The 20,926-nt window shown below is 31.3% G+C and overlaps 1 protein-coding gene across 4 annotated transcripts in view; it reads left to right on the top strand.

Moving 5' to 3' along the window:
* LOC140050499 (neurobeachin-like) overlaps positions 1-20,926 on the top strand; it is a 111,460-nt gene that overhangs the window by 88,183 nt on the left and 2,351 nt on the right. For all 4 annotated transcript variants that reach the window (XM_072095722.1, XM_072095720.1, XM_072095721.1 and 1 more), the window contains 16 exons: positions 10,935-11,052; positions 12,141-12,243; positions 12,633-12,748; positions 14,517-14,629; positions 15,391-15,531; positions 15,920-16,039; positions 16,473-16,625; positions 16,823-16,990; positions 17,099-17,188; positions 17,523-17,703; positions 18,152-18,223; positions 18,539-18,694; positions 19,157-19,330; positions 19,572-19,673; positions 20,163-20,362; positions 20,682-20,833. In XM_072095722.1, coding sequence (XP_071951823.1) covers positions 10,935-11,052; positions 12,141-12,243; positions 12,633-12,748; positions 14,517-14,629; positions 15,391-15,531; positions 15,920-16,039; positions 16,473-16,625; positions 16,823-16,990; positions 17,099-17,188; positions 17,523-17,703; positions 18,152-18,223; positions 18,539-18,694; positions 19,157-19,330; positions 19,572-19,673; positions 20,163-20,362; positions 20,682-20,833 — 2,159 coding nt within the window. The remainder of the gene's footprint in view (positions 1-10,934; positions 11,053-12,140; positions 12,244-12,632; positions 12,749-14,516; positions 14,630-15,390; positions 15,532-15,919; positions 16,040-16,472; positions 16,626-16,822; positions 16,991-17,098; positions 17,189-17,522; positions 17,704-18,151; positions 18,224-18,538; positions 18,695-19,156; positions 19,331-19,571; positions 19,674-20,162; positions 20,363-20,681; positions 20,834-20,926) is intronic.

Below are 20,926 nucleotides of genomic sequence, written 5' to 3'. Positions count from 1 at the left end.
TCACGCCATTTAAGATCGGCATGTCTGTCTAATACAAAGTGACGTGACGGGTTTAACATTTTGGAAAAAGTTTTGTTACGTTGGTGGCGCAATTACGATTTTAGTTATTTTTACCTGATTAACATAGGAGATTACCGGTACTGGATTAGTACTATCGTGTCCCCACATAAAACGGTAATTTGTACGCAAACCATGGCGTTTTCATTTGTTGTATGTTACGGTAGTCTATTCAAATCGTTGATCGAATCTCAATCAAGAACGTCAATAAACGTCATAATCCCCTGAATCCCCAAATCCGATTCTGAATAATTCCGTTCCGATCTTCGGTATACCCATATATCGTCTGTTTTAACGAACGATTACGATTCAATGAGACTGAAAATAGTTGTCTCGCTTTGTTTTGTTTTAATAAAAAATAATACTTTACGTGGATATTTAGTGACTGAATCTAAACGTTGCGCATTGCAACAACAAAACAGTGTTTTCAGTGATTCAAACCCATAATCTAGCTAGGAGCATAACTAGCAATCGTTCCAGAAACGTACGTACGTCTTTGTTTAAAGTTACGATTCGTCTTTAGTTTTACAACAATTCAAATGAACCTTAATGAATATAAGCAACAAAATAATCATGATTTAAAGGGTTATTTTAGCAACTTTTAAGACCTGAATCGCACGGTCTCATAAATACAAACCATACAACAACAATTGAATAGCACGCTTACGCAACTTTCACCGCTAAAAAGACACAGTTTGACGATATAGCCACACGCAAGATTTATCAGTCAAAGGCGAAACTCACGTACAATCAACAATAAACTTTAGCATGGCATTAAAGGCAATTAGCAATGGAGAGTACACGCACTTGAGCAAGTGGTTACAAGTGAAATAAATTGAACCACGGAGGAATTACACTCCCAATCACACCGAACTACATTCTCATGATTCTTGTCCGACTATCACAAACGGAGAAACGTCTTTAAAATGTGTATTGTACATAAAAAATGTTTCAAGCAAAATTTACGTTTAATTTCCCCATTTATTTGTCACACTAATAACCTTCTTTGCCGTATTATCGTATCGTACGTTTACATTTTCGCTTCTAGAACGTCCCTTTTTATTACCGCTGTCGGAATCACGACCTTATTAAAATCATCGTTTTCAAATCATTTCGACATCATGGACATCGTATCGTTGTCACATTTCTTCCCATCTTCCTCTTGTGTTATATCAGATTGCTTTTAAATGTAATAATCATTCAATTAGATAGCTTTTACGATCGTCCGGAGCCATAATTATCTTTGCTATCATCGATTTTAGGTAATTGTCGGAAGCAACCTCTAAGATTGTGTTTACGAAAATTAAACACAAACTGTAGGAAACTTCCTCAAAACATCGTCTTTTCGTATTTTGTTACCATAAACAACATCGTAAGAAAACAAAACAATTAAACTTTCCAGCCGCGTGTTGTCTTTCTGCAATTAAACCTTTCAGGTTTTTGTGTGAAGATTTAATACCTAACTGGACAATGTCTGCTTGTGAAAATAATAACAGGGATATCCAGACAATAACCTTGTTATGCTGACATCGTGATGGCCTAACATTTGTTTAGTTACGGCTGGAAGTCGTCATCAGCAGCTGTCAGTCTCCTGTATTTACTTAACTAAACAAGTGGACCAGGCCCAGGTAGAGTAATCTATTTTTAATACCTTACGTCCATCGGAAGGAAATAAAGTTTCAAAATTTACTTCTTTGTAAATTATGAAGTAAAAAATTACAACACTAAAAATAAGAAAAATGATAGATAGGCCTAATAATTGGCTATTTCAAAGTATTTCAAAGTAGGCCTATTCACTCAATTTCATTAGAAAACACCGGTGTGATTTTCTTGTGTTTCTTTAGATAGTAAATTATAAAATGATTTGTTGAAAGTTGTGTTTATAACTTTGTACTTGTCACTCAGAATCGTGAGACACATCAAGAGTTACAACTGTCTTGATAGCCATTTAGAACAGATTCCCTGTCTGTCAATCTAAACTTGTTATTAAAGCTAACTTTATGTATACTGACTGTACTGCAGTGTATATTTAAAATTTTCCAAAAGAAAATACATGAAATTTTCATAGGTAGGGCCTACATACATTTTTCTGTAGGGCTACATATTTATTATTCTATTCAACTCATGTCAACCCTGATGAAGGAATAGTGTTTTTCAAAATCTTGCAACTTTCTTTTATTTGTATCTTCATTGAGATCCATCCACTGATACCCGGGCCTCACATCACTCTCATTTTTTTTTTACCAAATTGCCTTTGCATTTATACATACTATAGTGTTTATTTTCGATATTCCTGCGACTCCTAACAAAAAGCATAAAACTATCGTAAACTTGTACTCAACAGAATAAACATAGTGTAATCAAATTCTACTCTCTGTGTCAATTAGTACATGGCTTACGTTCTGTTAATTTATCAATTGTCTTTTCTACTCATCATTGTTGTATCAAAGTCATTAAGAATGTTTCTGCGACCAATTAAAGTGAAAATTGGTGATTGATTTCAATCTTGATTAAGACGTAAAAGTGTTGTCTTTAATCATGTTAAACATCAATTTGACAAATGACAAAGAGTGAAGTTTGGAATGATAAACTTTGTTTTTCAGTCAGAATTGTTTAAATTGTTCCTTATATCCATATTTTATATTTTTAAATTTATACTAACATATCTTTTTATTAATAATATAATCATAACAATAAATATTAAAAAAATATATATATAAATAATATTTATCGCATAATAATATACAGTCTAGGATAATTAATTGATATACAAAATCTTTACACCCAACTACTATCTTCATCTCCTTATATGGAACATCATTTGAATAATAGAACAAGTCACACATCTACACATAATCAAACATCGTATACTCTATCTCTAACAACATTTCTATCGACTAAAGCTGTGGTGGCCACCACCAGGTAGGCTTACTTCATCAAGGCTTCTATGAATGGATGACTGGTTGGGAGCAGGAACACTAGTAGACGTGACCAAACCCAATACCGTTTTGATTACGATCATGCGGGAAATTACCTCAAGAAGTTACAGTAGTTTAATTATATTGCAAAAATGGAAAGATGGAATTTATAATCTCATGTGACAATACCTAATTGTTGTTGTATTTCTACAAAGTACTAAAATAATTAACAATGTTTAAATGTTTAATTGAATAATGTAGATGTTCTCCAGCATTTGTTCTTGTTTGTAATTCAATCCTATATCTGAAGTGTCTGAATCTGCTTTTGAAACTAATTTATCAAAATTGCAAACTTGTAAATGACTTAAAGCGGTTGTTGTTGTGTAGTTTTGATTTTAGTAGTGAGTAAGATGAAACCGCTGAATAGAATACGACTAGCTATTAAGGCTTTTGAGAAAACTGCTTGGGTTCAGATTACATAGGTAAAAATCTATTTTATGTCTCGTAGGATTTCTTGACATAAACAACCCGACTAATTGTAACCTGGTTGAAATGTCTCGTAAAATATTGGATCATTCCCGGCTTAAACCGCATTTGTCTTGGACATGGACAAAGTTGTTGATTCATGTTAACTATGCTGAATTACCATTATCCCACTAATTCAGGATTTAATTCTTTGTTTTGTGTCACATCTTCTTTGGACATTTGTCATGCTTTTGCTATTTTCAAACAATTATTTTCTTTTTGAATTATTATTTTGTATCCAATGATAATCCAGGATGGATTTACACTGCTTCTTTAATTGGTTGATTAAATCCAAGTTATATTTCAGTTGTTCTCATATAAAAAAAAAAGCCTGTCAATTTTATATTTATCTAACCTATAAGCACCTTACACAACAACAAGTGTGTATATGTATGTTCTAGTTGTAGAAGATTTTATCTATAGAATAAAAGGTTGAGTTTAGGGATGGCCGAATAGTACAGGCTAATGTTGACATCAATACAAAACTTTATCCTATTTGCACTCTGCTTAAAGTTAGTACAGGCTTATATTGACATCAATACAAAACTTTAGCTTATTTGCACTCTGCTTAAAGTTAGTACAGACTTATTTTGACATCAATACAAAACTTTTACCTATTTGCACTATGCTTAAAGTTAGTACAGACTTATTTTGACATCAATACCATCTTTTCTTCCCATCTCATTAGACACTTAATTATCTCACTTAATTCCTTTTCACTGTTGAACATCAATAATACATATTGATTAAAGTTATCACGTTGGATTAAGTTGTCACCTTCCTCTAGGATTAGCCTACTGGGAATAGTTTCATTAATATCCAAAACTGTGTGACATTTCTTATCATTTGTGCGATTGCAATTTCCATATCTAATGTATGTACTTTTTGTGGTGAACTTTCTATTATTTTTCATATTCAATTCAAACAAGTTTATAACCTAATCTGGGAAATTCTGTTGGTTTTTGGAGACTGGGTCACTGAGATGGAATGACCCGACTCACAAAAGAATTCAATTCAATGCACATCAACATTCTATTATTGTTACTGTGTATTTAAACTGGTTTATTTCTGCAATTTAATTACTGAAATTAAAAGCTTGGTGAAAATTAAGAAATGATAAATAAATTCTATATCAATTTAATATCAATATTATCCAAAGAACAATATTTCAAATTGTTATGTAACAAGCTGTAGGCCTACTGAACACTACCACCCACCTCATTATGACACTTTTTCTGCCTGATGGCCTCTCAGTCTACCATACATAATCAGGTATAATAATAATCCACAAACTGTTTTAAAACAAGTATTCTACTTCAATTAGTTAGCAGATGTGTGATAATTAAGAGTCTCTTACTGATGGCTTTATCTTGCCAATCCCTAAGCCACAGTTTATAGGATCAAGTTCATGTTCATTATATTCTTTCAAATATCAATTAATTGGAAGTTCATTGATGCATTTACTAAAGCACTGTCTCAAACTTTATGTGGCAAAAAATGTGATGTGCCCATATATGGACATGATGATGTCATAGCACTACCATATTTAAGCATATCACTACCATATTTGGGTAATCACACTTTTTTTTCCATTTTATAGTGTAGACAGAGCTTAGGGTTGATGAGAAATGTTTGGACCACAATTTGACAGTTTTAGAGTTATACAATTATAATTTATGATTTATTTAATTTTTACAATGATGATTATTCCCCATTTTTTTAATTTTCATTGTTTATTCATAGTATTGTTATTAGTCCTTTTAATTATTGAAAACAAAAGAGCTGAAAGCAAGTTCTAGTTGTTACTGTGAAGTAGTATTGATTTCAAATTGCTCTCCTATTTCAAGGAATCCACTTAACAGGCTATTCATCAGGGTATCATTACTGATTACTGCTTTGCTCTTTTTAGTATGTTTAAACTTGCCTTTGTCTTCAAGTATCCAGCACAATCAAATTAAGAAATCAACGTCCTCTTATTAAAAATCATTTACTATTTCAACATATTTTACATAATAAATCACATTTTAATTACATTACTGATCTTGCTATTAAGTTTATATAATGGTGAAAACCACATTATGAGGACTTTTGTTAAATCTCAAAATAATTAAAGGCATAATACATTATTGTATTTATTATTCACAATTTTGAAGACCAGCCAAATTTCTTGCTTGTGAGTGTAACTATCAAATCAGTTTAAAAACATTACAAAATGCATTTATGTGACCTTAAAATGGGTATCATTTAAACATAGTCAATTTTGTTTCTGTTTTTCTTCCTTTAATAAACATTTTGTAAACATAGGCAGATCCCAGGTAAGGTGTTAGTAAGAGCTAGGCCCCCTAAATTTTGGGCATTGCAATACAAAGAATAGGATATTAGGGTATGTTGAGCCGTTGGTCACCCCTATTTTAAAACCATGGATCTGCCACTGATAATACATAGATACTAACTTACACAATAGAATTGTTTAAGATGATTTTTAACAAAGATGGTTTGTGCTGTTAATAAGCCAAAGTGTTGCAACATGAATGATTGATTGTGTTCTCATAATAAACATATGTACTACTAATAAATTACACTTCTTCCTTTTATGATTGAAGATCTAACAAATTATCGTTATTATTCTGATTTTTTTTTTAATACCCCTATGAATAATGTGAAAGGAATAAAGGAGGATAAAATAGAATATATATTTAAAAACGACCAAAAAAACAGTTAAATGTACTTTTTTTTTTTAAATTAAATTTTATGATTGAAAATCTAACAAATTATCGTTATTATTCAAACAATCTTTACCTCATATTCTGATGGACTTTATGTATTGAGAGAAAGGATTTAAAATTTAAATTCAAGAAGTATAGATTCAGCTAGTATAGTGAGATTAGAGCCATACCTCAGTTTATTAAAAAATATCCTATTAATGATGGGAATAGGATAAAGTATAATATTAATATATTAAAATAAAGACCCAAAAAAAAGTTAAAATGTACATTTTTGTTTATTTAGTAAAGTAAAATTAAGTAACCCTAGTGTTAAATTAATTATAGTTTTACTGTGAGTAATTAAAATCACAAATGAACAAAGCACAGGAAAAACAGTGACAAAATGTATATAATTGTCTATGTGAAATATGTAATTTGCTTAAAAAATGTAAATTACAAATTGTAGGTATAATAATATATAATCATATGTAGTTTAAAATGTTTTGATTCTGAAAAAAAGACAATAAAAACTCTTGCAATAATGATGGCCATAAGTGAATTCTGTGTAGTTGTCTACACTGTTAAGGTATTTAACTCACAAATGTTGCTGATGTGAAAGATATATGATCAATGAACATAAAATGCTAACTACCAGAATACATCTAAATTGCCACACCACCGACTCGCTATTAGCTAAATTGGATTAGAAATAATGGACGTGCCTATTCACAATGCACGCTTCATGACGTACGTTATTGGCGCTCTAATGAAACTAACTTACGATGATAAATCCTTTTATGCGTGTAATGGCCAACTAATGAGTGTCCTGTGTGATGTTTTCACGGGGATATAACTGGCGTGAACTGCGGCTTTATCTCGATACCGGCCAAGTCTCTGTCCGTAAGTCACCTGCTCCAGACATGATTGATATGTTACACCGTAGCTCGTATAAATGCAATCCCACCATAAGTAACAACAGTTTTTTTCCCACGTGATAAATGCTTTTATGGTCAACTGTTATTAAATTAAGTATATTTAGAACTAGATTTTGAAGATGAGCAATGGTAATAGTATTTGGAAATATACTGTATGCATTTAATTTCCATTGATATGGCTTTAGTAGGAAATGCATTTATCTTGAGAAGGTGGATTCGGTTCTCTGATTTTATATTACAGTTCAACGTCTTTCAAATATGGATGTAAAAATATAAATATTTAAAGGTATCTAGCTATACAAGTTTTATCCAACGTCTTTGAAATATGGATGTAAAAATATCAAATTATCTTTAAGTGTAAACAATATGAAGAAAATGGTCTATTAAAAGGAAAATGATAAAAACAAAACGCATCTGTCTTGAGAAGGTTTTATTTTTTGTTTTATATTACAGTTCAATACATGGATGTAAACAAAAAAAGTTTTGTTTTAAATTTTAATTCATTTGTAAAATAATTTGATATATATACTACTCTGCAATTGATAAAGATATTTTTTCAGCACTGCTACACTTTGTGTTTATGGCTAAGTTTGACAGTTAACCCAGGGATGTGCTTAATGAAGATATACTTAACCACATTAGTAGCACTGTGTTGTTTCTCACTTCTCTCCATTTTAATTACATGTAAATTGATTTATTCTTTCATTTGTGAACTGTAGCTGCTTTTGAACAATTATTTTAATAATGTACTTATCACGGTACTGATTTTGTTTTTTAAATGTTGCATTAAAAAAAAGAGGAAAAACATTAAATTGTATTTGTTTTTTAAAATTTAATTTTAAAAATTTAATTTTTCTGTTTGGAAGATTATGACTACACCTTGTAAGTAGACGTGTTCATGTGAACAAAAACTGAGAATATCAATTCATAGCATCCTATTTTTTTTTCTGTCACAGTCCTGGGTTCAAATCCTGTTGATTTTTTCTCACCTTTTTACTCCCAAAGACTGTTTATTTTGTAGCATTTTGTGTATCGTATGATGCTTGTACTATGAACAGGATTGCCAAGACAGTGAATTAATTATTTTTGATAATTTGCCTAAATAATATTTGGTTTATATAAATATAAAAACAAACAAAGAAAAAAAACACAAATCACTTATTATTCGTCGACATGAAAAAATAAAATCTAGTTTTATAATTATTAAGAATTACATGAACACACTATACTACAATAACAATTTCATGCCTGAATTATGTGATATTTTACATTAACTTATTTCTGTTCCAATTAAATATAGAATAGCATTATTAAAAATGATAAACCTTGAACAACTGATTGATTGCTCCCATGCCAGTAATTTCAACAAATGAATAAAAACATTTGTTGAAACTACAATTCATCTAATGAAAGTTGTAGTAAACAGCTGTTTAGAAATATAATATCTCTAAAAATAGAAATCACATTTTGCATTATTATGTATTACTTAAAAGTGCACCTTATCTTCAACCATAGAGGGCAGTTTGTTTAGCATCTGCCAATCATTTTTGCAAAAAATTATTAATAATTCGATATTTTCAGGTAATCATTTGATTACATTAAATTTAGTAGATAGTCAACACTACATATATATAATGATATTAAATGTAATAACTAAATAATAATATTTGAATGAAAGTTCATACCTGCTGGTTGATTAACATTTTTTAGTTTAAACATTGTCTGTCAATTTTCACCTAGTGCTGAACGCTTGTTTAAACTTTCATAATATATACACAATAATAATAATAATTTAGTAATAAAAAAATGTCAATGACCCAGTAATTGTAAAAGAAGTTAAGTTATCATTTTTGTATCAAGTGACATTCGTACAATAAAAAGTATTTATTGATGCCTATTAATATTTTAAGCTAATTATTATAATTATATTTCTTAATCCGTTATTGTCATTGACTTAAGTTAACGACCATTTTGAAAATTAGCCTTTTTACATAAGGATTGACAGATAGAGAACAAGATATCCACTTTGCACTTTTTTCATATAAAAATAAATTAATAAAATTACATTCATTCATGTGTAACTAACATGCTTCAGGATATAACCCTAATCATTCTATAACCGTACCATGTTTTAACGTGTTTGTCGCACCCTCAAGCGATTCTTCGTCCATTACACGATTCACAACATGCACCATTCACTCATAGGGTGCATTTTAATGTCCTGTTTTAAGTAGTAAGAAATCGGTTAAGTATACTCATTAAACCAGATTTCGATCAAAATACGCATTTATGTTATCAATATCAGATGCCTGCGATCCCGAAAGAGCCGTTGCACGGGTATTATAAAACATCCGAAGCAAAAGCTCCAGAAATGTCAAAGATGCTAATCGTCGATGTAAAATTTCATTTGCTACAGGCATGTATGTTTACAAGTTTGTACATACAAATATAAATATGTCAGACTGAACAATTGGAGAGCTTCAAATTCGGTAGTAAAATCAATTGCAGTAGAACAAAAAACAGCTCAACTTACACGTTTCTCAAATCAAGAAAGCCTGATTCAACTAGAATTGTTTATTGATGTTGTGGATGTTGCTTTTATACCAATAACATACCTAATGAAGCCAATGCCCAAAGATTATAATCGCCTAAATAAGATTGTTGAGTACTTTTTTTTTCATTGTCTTCAAAGTAATTAAAATAATTTAAAGCCATTTAATTACTATAGATGAAAATAAATTGTCTTTTTTAAAATAAAACTTGATATCTTGTTTAAATACAATATTTTATTATTCATCTACCACCATTATGTACATAGAGGTTGACACAGAGTAACAACCATGCTAAGCTGTGTATATCTGATATGTGTCTCAATTATAGTAATAGATACGGGTCCATCCCAGTTGGTAACCGGCGCCACAGACTGTGGTTCTAATCAAAATGTTAACTTAAGCTAACTGGTAATAGCTTTTAAAAGTAGCTACACATTTGTCCTTGCCTTGTTTTTGTTCTCCGTAGAACACATCATAATTGTTTTCTACAAAGTTTAGAAAAGATTTTTATTTACGATAGCAAAAAAAAAACGAAAGCAGTTCACGTCATGCGTATAATCTGATTTTAATCCAAACATCTTTGTAAAATACCGTGTGTCACGGTTCTATAACCCTCTTCATAAAATGTTAGCGATGTTTAATTGCGTTTTCTTGTCAGCGTGAATCTCACTGTGATTCCAGATTTATGCCGGTCTCTCGTCCGCACATAAACCTTTTCATTCTGCCATTTACAATTAGATTGTAGAGTCACATGTTATCGTTTTTCATCAGGTCATTTGCTTGTACACAATCTCTAGTCTTCTGAATCATTATCATTTCTTTTGTTTATTTATAATTGAGTAATTTTATATTTTTATTATGTATCTTCAACAATATTTCTTTTTCTATCTTACTATGGCCTCAACATAGTTTAAAGATATACATTTCATACATTTAATATATACATGAACAAATGTTGAATATTTAATGTTTATTAACCTTTTAATTTTATATTGATTTTCTTTTCATTTTCAATAGTTTTCTTGTTGCTATGGTTTTACTACAAATAAGTGTTGTAATTATTGTTGTAAATGTGTATATTATTTCAATAATGTATTTTTATAATAATGTTTTACTTTGATTTTCTTATTGTGACATATGTATTTGAATGTGTGTTCAATTCTAGTTTGGGATTCCTTCTTTTAAATTGAATTGGTTATAGATTGTTTGAATCATGTTCTTTATTGTTTTTTATCTTTATAGATTCTAGCCTACTCAGAAGGGTTGCATGGGCGATGGCATTTCAACGATATACGAGCTATATTCTCAAGGAGGTATCTTCTACAAAACACTGCGTTGGAAATTTTCCTATCAAACAGAAGTAAGAAAAAATATTGTTGAAATGTGTTTTGTTTTGTAAATTTCTAACGCTTTAATAATCATATTCATTAACAAGTAAAGGTAGCGATGAATAAAAGAGAAGAAATCCAAGCCTAGGTCTGTTGATCTGATGGATAGCTAGGTTTTTTTAACTCAACTTTTTATTCAGCCAACACAATATTACTTTTATAATTAAAATGTTCAGATTGTCTCTTATATTTAATTACAAAAATGTCTACTTTATTAGATTCTTGGTGATCCTAACACTCATCAATCTTAAGAACGTATGATTATCAACATTATTATCAATTTCTAAAGTAGAATAAATTAAAGGAGAGTTTTTTAAAATCTGTTCTCATGGACACTAATTACTATCTTTAAACTGTTCTTTTCATTCCAACTTGGGCCTTACATAAGCAATCTTATGCAGAATATTTTTGGCAACTTATTCCCTACAATCACATCTATCATTGTCAATGTTCTAGTCGTTGTAAAGAACCCTAAAACCATTGCTTTCAAAAACCAAAAGGCGTCGCATTCATCTTGGTTATGTTACAGGATATTTGGAAACACTGCATGTAAGACATGTCACATTGGTTTCTATTTGCTATCCATCAGTTCTACACAGCTAGGCTTGTATTTCCAGTCTTATTTATTCATCACTACCTTTATGATACTAAAATGGCTTCCAAGAAGAATTAACATTGCAAAATTTAAAGTTATTCACTCTCAACGAATAAAATTATGATTTTGCTTTTTAAAAAACACAAAATAAACAGTTACATTTAACCAGAATTACATTCTCTTACAGACAATACGTTGAGATGTAAATTTTTGTTAGATCCATTTTTTTGTCAAAATGAATTAAAGTGAGATTAAAATGGCCTTTTCAACAAGATAATTTGTAACATTTTACAAATTTAAGACAATAATATCTTTTCGTACATCATACATTTCATTATTGATTTTCCACTACTTAAAATAAACATTACCGTACATGTTTTATTTTTCTTAATTATGAGTATAATCTAAATGTAATCTGTTTTTAACAAACAAAACATGTCACAATAAACTTATCATTGTTTTTAGCTTCTGTGATGTTCAACTTAGCAAACAAAGCAACAGTAAAGAAAGTGGTAGCTGCTCTTCCAAGAGTTGGTGTTGGTCTCAAATATGCTATACCCCCCTCAAGGTAACTTAACTCACTTCTTGTAGCTTTCTTAAACTACATTAATAATTACATGGAATATATTTTCAATTGGAATTGAAATTTTCGCAAATAACCAAACAACACTAACAGAAATACTGTTTGAAGCTCTGTCTATACTATCAAAAAAAGTGTGATGTGCCCAAATATGGTAGTGATGATACCATGTCCATATATAGGCACATCATATTTTTTTGTCACATAAAGTTTGATAGTGTAGACAGAGATTTCAAAAAGATTGTGAATAAGAAAAAAAGAAAAAGAACTACACCAGTCATTGACAATGGAAATTAAAGGGAAAATGTCAAAGAGAATATACATATGCAAATAATAAAACAGTAAATATAATGTTAATATTGTTTGTAATTTTGCAGACGGGTATCTTTGGCAAGTCCAAAGCAACTGTTTAAGTCGTCAACCATGACACAAGCTTGGCAGAGAAGAGATATCACAAATTTTGAGTATTTAATGTACCTCAATACCATAGCAGGTAATTCTATAATTGACATGTATTGTCATGATACAGAAATGAAATTAGTTATGCATTTCATTTTTTACATATCTTTTTATTTTTTTAATTGGCAACTCCATTAGTAAAAACACAATTTTTAAACGATTTAAAGGCTATCATTAACATCTATGTGACGCACATAAAGCTTGTCTGCTGCATAATCTGTGTCCTTTCGTAAGAAGTTTAACGACAACTATTATCAATTAGAAACTATCACTTTGGCAGTTGATAGAGAAGGGCGTAACAAAATCGTCCCTAGAGGGGTCGTAATTATGCCATGCTTTGTTCCAATGATCTTTTAAAAAGGAATTTTAAAACCGAGTCGATTTTAGACAACAAGCTGAGACATCAATCATTCAAATAGAAGAATAAGAACGTGCTATTTTTTAAATTTATCCTAAAATAACTGTCTTTTCGTAAATTATTGTTGATCACTGATGGAGCTTAACAAATTATATTATGGTTAATCACTGAAGGAGTAAACTCTGGTAGTCACATTTTATATGTTTACTTATAATTTATAGAAATAATCTTCATTATCTTAATTATCATCTTCATCAATACTATAAACCATAATCAAAACATCATAGAAAAAATCATCACAACAACATTTCATATATTCTTCATCATTATCATCATCATATTCTTCATCATTATCATCATCATATTCTTCATCATTATCATCTTCATTATTATCATCATCATATTCTTCATCATTATCATCATCATATTCTTCATCATTATCATCATCATATTCTTCATCATTATCATCATCATATTATTCTTCATCATTATCATCATCATATTTTCTTCATCATTATCATCATCATATTCTTCATCATTATCATCATCATATTCTTCATCATTATCATCATCATATTCTTCATCATTATCATCATCATATTTTCTTCATCATTATCATCATATTCTTCATCATTATCATCATCATATTCTTCATCATTATCATTATCATATTCTTCATCATTATCATCATCATATTTTCTTCATCATTATCATCATCATATTTTCTTCATCATTATCATCATCACATTCTTCATCATTATCATCATCATATTTTCTTCATCATTATCATCATCATATTCTTCATCATTATCATCATCATATTCTTCATCATTATCATCATCATATTCTTCATCATTATCATCATCATATTCTTCATCATTATCATCATCATATTTTCTTCATCATTATCATCATCATATTTTTCATCATTATCATCATCATATTCTTCATCATTATCATCATCATATTCTTCATCATATCATCATCATATTCTTCATCATTATCATCATCATATTCTTCATCATTATCATCATCATATTTTCTTCATCATTATCATCATCATATTCTTCATCATATCATCATCATATTCTTCATCATTATCATCATCATATTCTTCATCATTATCATCATCATATTCTTCATCATTATCATCATCATATTCTTCATCATTATCATCATCATATTCGTCATCATTATCATCATCATATTCTTCATCATTATCATCATCATATTCTTTCAATATTTTCTATCACAACCTTACTATGATGATGCATCAACAATGATGTATTCTTACTATTATAATATTCCACTATCATCATGTCTCCTTCTATAACATTCAGTATTAATACTTTGTACATTATCACAGAACAAGTTAAATGATTATGTTGATATTCAAAGTATATAATTTCACCAGCTGACCTATTTCGTCATTTTATATTTACAGGACGAACATACAATGATATCAACCAATATCCAATCTTCCCTTGGGTGCTAACAAACTATGAATCGACAGAATTGGATCTGACACTTCCAAGTAATTTCAGAGATCTTTCTAAGGTAAGACGTTACTTATTGAATGTTAAGAAACGTACTTCGGATTTGGTTACAGTATTGGTATACAACAAGCATAGTGCACTACTTTAACGAGAATTGTTAGCATTTTACTTTCGTACATGAGGAAAGTGAGGGGAGAGGTTAGGGTTAGGGTTAGAATTGTTAGCATTTTACTTTCGTACATGAGGAAAGTGAGAGGTTCGGTTAAGGGGTAATTTAAGGCTGCTCTTATGTGACAAGGTAGACCTGCTACACACTGAATGTTTATTAATATAGGCTGGGTGAATTCAATTTTTAAATTGATTTCCACTTGTCAGACTGCTTGTTGAACATGAAATCAACTTTATGATTGTGTTTTATCATTTGATTATTCTTGTCTTCTCGTCAAAGAGTTGGGTAGTCGAGTGCTTAGGACACTTGACTGTCATACAGAGAGACCTGAGTTAAATTCCCACAACTCCAAGTCTACTCAGCTGTAAATGAGTACCTGGTTGAAAATACTAGGAAGGCTAAGGCGGCATGGAAAGGAACTGGCCACCCTACCACATAATGCTGAGACTTAGTACAATGAGCTCCTAACAGCTCATTACCCTAGGTTTAGAATAATATTCCTTTTTTATTCGATGTTTTAATGAACACGGGACCTTTACCTTTGTTCTTGTCTTCAATGCACAATATTGTCTTTTCTAGTTATTTTAGAATTCACTTATTTATCCTGCAATCATTTTTATTATATAAACCATAAATTTTTTTTTCTATCACAGCCTATCGGTGCATTGAACCCGAGCCGGAAGGCTTTCTTTCAAGAACGGTATGAAAGTTGGGAAGATGATAAAATACCTCCGTTTCATTATGGAACGCATTACTCTACATCAGCCTTTACCTTGGCATGGCTAATCAGAATTGTAAGTTAATTCACATTAATCTCCAAACAACACAACAATTATTCAATGACCTTTGAACTGAGCCAGGGGGGGATCCAGGATTTTTTTAAACCGGGGAGCGCTAACATTATAAGAATAATAGCTGTAAAGAATAGTAGTTCATAAATTCTTTTTAGCTGTCAAAGGTGAGAGCGCACATCCATTGTGCTACTCCTGGATTGCCTGTGAGCAGTTTGCATAAGAACATTTAAAAGCTTCCATCTTGAAATACAGAAGCTAAATGAAAAAAAAAATTATTATTAAAGAAATATTCAAATATAATTATATACAATACTGTATTGGAAGGTTTTAAGCAGCTAGGTAAAAATGCACATAATGTATAATAATGTTTGAATTATTTTTCTTTTAGGAACCTTTTTCTACTTTCTTTCTTAATTTACAAGGAGGTAAATTTGATCATGCAACAAGAACATTCTCTTCAATGGCAACTGCATGGAAGAACTCACAAAGAGATACGTCCGACGTCAAGGTAAAGTTATAATAGGTCTCATAGTTTTTATCACGATTTCTTATTAATACGTTATTTAAAAGCCTTAAGTTTCAACTCATTGCCTCCTTTAAGCTTGGTTTCCAACGACGTAACGCAACATTTTGACCAATCACAAGCGATGTATCATTCGAACAGTCGCTTGTCATTGGTCAACTGGCTTGCTTTGCGTCTACGTCCTTGCATTGCTGCTTAGTGGGAATCAAGCTTTAAAATCTACCGTGCAAAAGAGACTGATTTTAAGTTGCTAAATGTCTATTGTTGTTTATATAGTCACTAGTAAACTCACAGCTCCACCAATAATATATTGCAAACGTGTAGGTAATCATCATACAGTATTACAAAACAAACCATAATATATGAGTTTTCATATTCTATATCATCATGTCATCTTCCATTTATCTTCATTCTACAGGAACTGATTCCAGAGTTCTTCTACCTACCAGACATGTTTGTAAATGAGAACAAATTTAACTTTGGCAAATTGGAAGATGGAAGCTTAGTTGATGACGTGGTTCTACCACCATGGGCTAAGTCACCAGAGGATTTTATTAGGATCAATAAACTGGTAATTATATATTTCAGCAAGTACTCAAAAAACTACAGAATGAGAACTTTAGCACATGCTTCTTTTAGTCACTCAGTCATGCTAATCAGTATTGGGGCCAGAATGGTAGACATGGGCCTCACACTTAAGTACCAATTACTAATACTACATCAAGATCATTTTTACAGTCCAATCAAAGTATCATTTTATTTCTTAAGGCTTTGGAGTCTGAGTTTGTGTCATGTCAACTACATCAGTGGATTGACCTGATCTTTGGTTACAAGCAACGTGGACCTGAGGCAGTACGTGCCACCAACGTCTTCTATTACTTGACATATGAAGACAGTGTCAATCTAGACTCCATTGAAGATCCTGTCATGCGAGAGGTTAACATTTAACGTTTTATATTCTCTGTGTGCTCTTAATTATTGTTAACTAAATTAGACAAACTGTATCTGAATTGTCTTAATACTCTAATTTGTTTTGACTTACAGGCAATCGAGAATCAAATTAAATCTTTTGGACAGACACCAGTTCAACTCCTAACAGAACCTCATCCTCCTAGAAGTTCAGCTATGCATATGGTAAGTTTTTATCTTATTGAATTAAGGTACATTCACACCATTTCACTGAACAGAATGTTTGTTAAATTATTGAAAATCATATTGATTGGTACTGTCTTTCATTCTGCAAATGAAGGAAGGGAGGTAAACAAGGGTATTATTAACTTAAGCTCTGTCTACACTATCAAACTTTATGTGACATAAAAATATGTTGTGCCCATATATGAGAATATCACTACCATTTGGGCACATCACACTTTTTTTGTCAAACTAGACAGAGCTCAAGATCTAAAGTTGAATATTTGAAAAGTAGATAGTGTATTATTATAACTTTTATTTCTTCTTGTTGTTTCAGACACCAATGATGTATTCAGATCGACTCCAACAGGACGTTTTGATGATCATTAAGTTCCTTTCAAACTCGCCAGTCATCCACGTCTCGGCTAACACGTACCCAGTTGTTCCGACCCCTGCTATTGTCACTGTCGCTAGTAATCAGACATTTGCAATCAATAAGTGGAATAACCAAGTAGCAGGTATGATCCACATGATCTTTACACTATGTCCACATGATCTTTACACTATGTCCACATGATTTTTACACTATGTCCACATGATCTTTACACAATGTCCACATGATCTTTACACTATGTCCACATGATCTTTACACTATGAACACATGATCTTTACACTATGTCCACATGATCTTTACACTATGTCCACATGATCTTTACACAATGTCCACATGATCTTTACACTATGTCCACATGATCTTTACACCACTGAATACGGCGTCATGTTGCCGGCAACCAGATTCATATATGACGCATTTATTCTACAAATGGATTTTGGTTATTTAGGCCATTCATATCATTTTTTTTTGTAAACACTTTGTTTTTGTGTTTTATTTGTTTTCTATGTGTTATAATATGACAATACTGTAATGTCTTCATTCTATTCTTTATTTTAATCTTTTCTTTACAGAGGATACAGGAGTCCCAGGGTTTTCCATGGAAGCCTCAAAGAACTTGTTAATTGACATGGATCCACTGATATGTGAGTTCTAGTATATTCATCACATCATATTCTTCAGATCATCATATATATGGAAGGGCCTACCTTTGTATCCTGACTTTAAATGTACATTACCTTTATAATTTAAAAAAAAAATGTATTAAGTTTCTGGTTTATCTATTTCAGTAAAATCAATGAATCTCAAGCCATTACCCTAACATAGCTTTTTTCCTAAATTTCTAAGTGACATTATTTAATTTTTTCATTCCTGATGATGATCAATTAATGATCGAAATGTTAATCATGGCTTGCCTCTTGTTATTTGGAGTCGGTTTTATACTATGTTGTATGTTTCAGTATCCCAGACTGGCATGCATCGTAGGCAGATCACCGATAACATTGATCCTGATATCAAGAAGAAACCTCATTGCTATGTGGTGACTGCTGACAATCGTTTTATAATGGCCTGTGGATTCTGGGACAAGAGCTTCAGGATTTACATGGCAGACACCAGTAAGTACTGGTTGAGGGTGAAATGGTAGTTGTTGTTGATGGTGTTTGTAGCAGATGTTTCACTGGTTGTGTTCATAGTTGTGATTCTGTTGAAGGAGCTACATTTTCGAGGAGTGGAGTTGTAGCATAGAGGTTATGATGCTTAGTTATCAATCCAAGGGTCCTGGTTCAAGTCCTGTCATATGTCAGGATTTTTTCAAATGACAAATTATAACTCCACTCCCAAAGACTTGTAATAAGACTTTGTTTATGTACAGCATGTTGTGTAAATGTTGAACAAGATTGCCACCTTTAAGAAGGATAGTGAATGAATTCGCTTATGGTTATCCTTGGCAATTTGCCTAAATATAAAAAACAAAAGATACTGCAAGAGCTGAGTTGAATTAGCTGCCATCTAATATACAGCAGATTCAATCAAGCTCTCAATGCACTGATATACATGTTGAACTGTTCTATTTATAGGTAAAGTGAGTCAGGTGGTTTATGGACACTGGGATGTTGTAACTTGCTTGGTCCGGTCTGAATGTCCAGTTAGTGGTGATTGTTATATTGTATCTGGCTCCAGAGATGCTACTCTGCTTGTGTGGCATTGGAGTGCTAAGTTGCAGTGGGTATTAGGTGATACTCATATGCATGGTAAGTTCAATTTATGTTGTTTTTCTTACTGTCGCTTGTGATTGGTCAACTCACTTGTGTTGTGCCTACGTTGTTGAGTTGCGTCCAAATTCTTCAGATTCAGATTTATTTGGTCCTTGCTGAATTCATGACAGGCACAATGACATACAAAATATAAGATGAAATAAATATAAACAGAGATAAAGAGTTGCAATAAAGATACACTATACAAAATAAACTATATCCCAATGGTACTTTTCAGGTGAAGTTGCAACACCAAGATCAATTCTAACTGGGCATGACACTGAGATCACATGTGCTGCAGTGTGCACTGAACTAGGGTTAGTCGCTAGTGGGGCCAAAGGTGAGTGCTAAGATTATTTCTGCAAGCTTGTTAAAGTTTGACCTGATCATTACTAAAACTAAAGATTTCTTAACCTCTGTCAAACTTTTTGGGACAAAAAACAATGTGATGTGCCCATATATGGACACGATCAATCAATCAATCAATCAATCAAATAAACATTTATTTCTTTCATATTCATATTTGAGTAAAACATTATAATTTCTGATATTTTATATATAAATTTTTTTTTTTTAGAGATGATGTCATATCACCACCATTTTTGGCCACATCACATTTTTTGTTGTCAAACTAGTTTGATAGAGTAAACAGAAATATAGATTCAAACAACAGAATTAGTTCAATGCTTGCTATTGGTCTTTTTATTTGTTTTTTTTAATTCATAACACATGCAACGTTCAAAACAAATATTAAATATTAAATACAATCAAACTTAATGTTATTACAAATGCAAGCATAAATACAGAACTACAATTTATTTTTTCTTAGGAGGAACATGTTTACTACACACAGTAACTGGTGACCTGCTTCGAACCTTGACCCCTCCGACAGAGTGCACTTCACCTAGACTGGCATCAATGGCTGCAGAGACCGGCGTGATTCTCATAGCTTATGACAAAGGCCAAATCTGTTCTTTTACAATTAATGGAAAATTTCTTGAAATGGCAGTTGTGTCTAACACAATCAATGTATGTAATATCATTATGTTTTTTTAACAGGTGAAAAAATGTTTCACTACATGAAATGTCATCATTCTAGAATGATTTTGGAAAAGTTGTCATGATAAATAATATCAACCTGTTGCATTGAATTGCTAAGTTTGTCTATTAGACTTGCCCCAACTCTGTAGTTATTGACTTTATTAGTCCACCAGTCGACATTTCAATTTTTGTTTGACTCAAGTATTATATGTATGAAACGCTTTGTGTGCCTAAATATTCATCTTTTTACAAATACGCAATATTTAATAAAATGAAATTTAATATCAAATATTTTATTAACTCTTAGGCTTTAAGAATGAAGGCTGAAGGAGATTATTTTATCACTGGAGGTGATGGTAAAGTAGTGCAAGTGTGGAGGACTCATGATCTTCAACTCATGTACAGTTTCCCTCTGTGTGATGCATCCATCTTAGCTTTAGACATAGCTTATGGTCAAAAGTAAGTCTCAGAATTGTGTTATTTTATTTATACTGTGTAACCTTTTCAGTAAAAGACTGGTCTCCCAGAGAGCCCAGTTATAATCAGTGGTTG

This window comes from Antedon mediterranea, chromosome 5 (assembly GCF_964355755.1).
Source record: "Antedon mediterranea chromosome 5, ecAntMedi1.1, whole genome shotgun sequence".
Taxonomy (NCBI): Eukaryota; Metazoa; Echinodermata; class Crinoidea; order Comatulida; family Antedonidae; genus Antedon; species Antedon mediterranea.
This window is presented reverse-complemented; position numbering and strand designations above follow the sequence as displayed.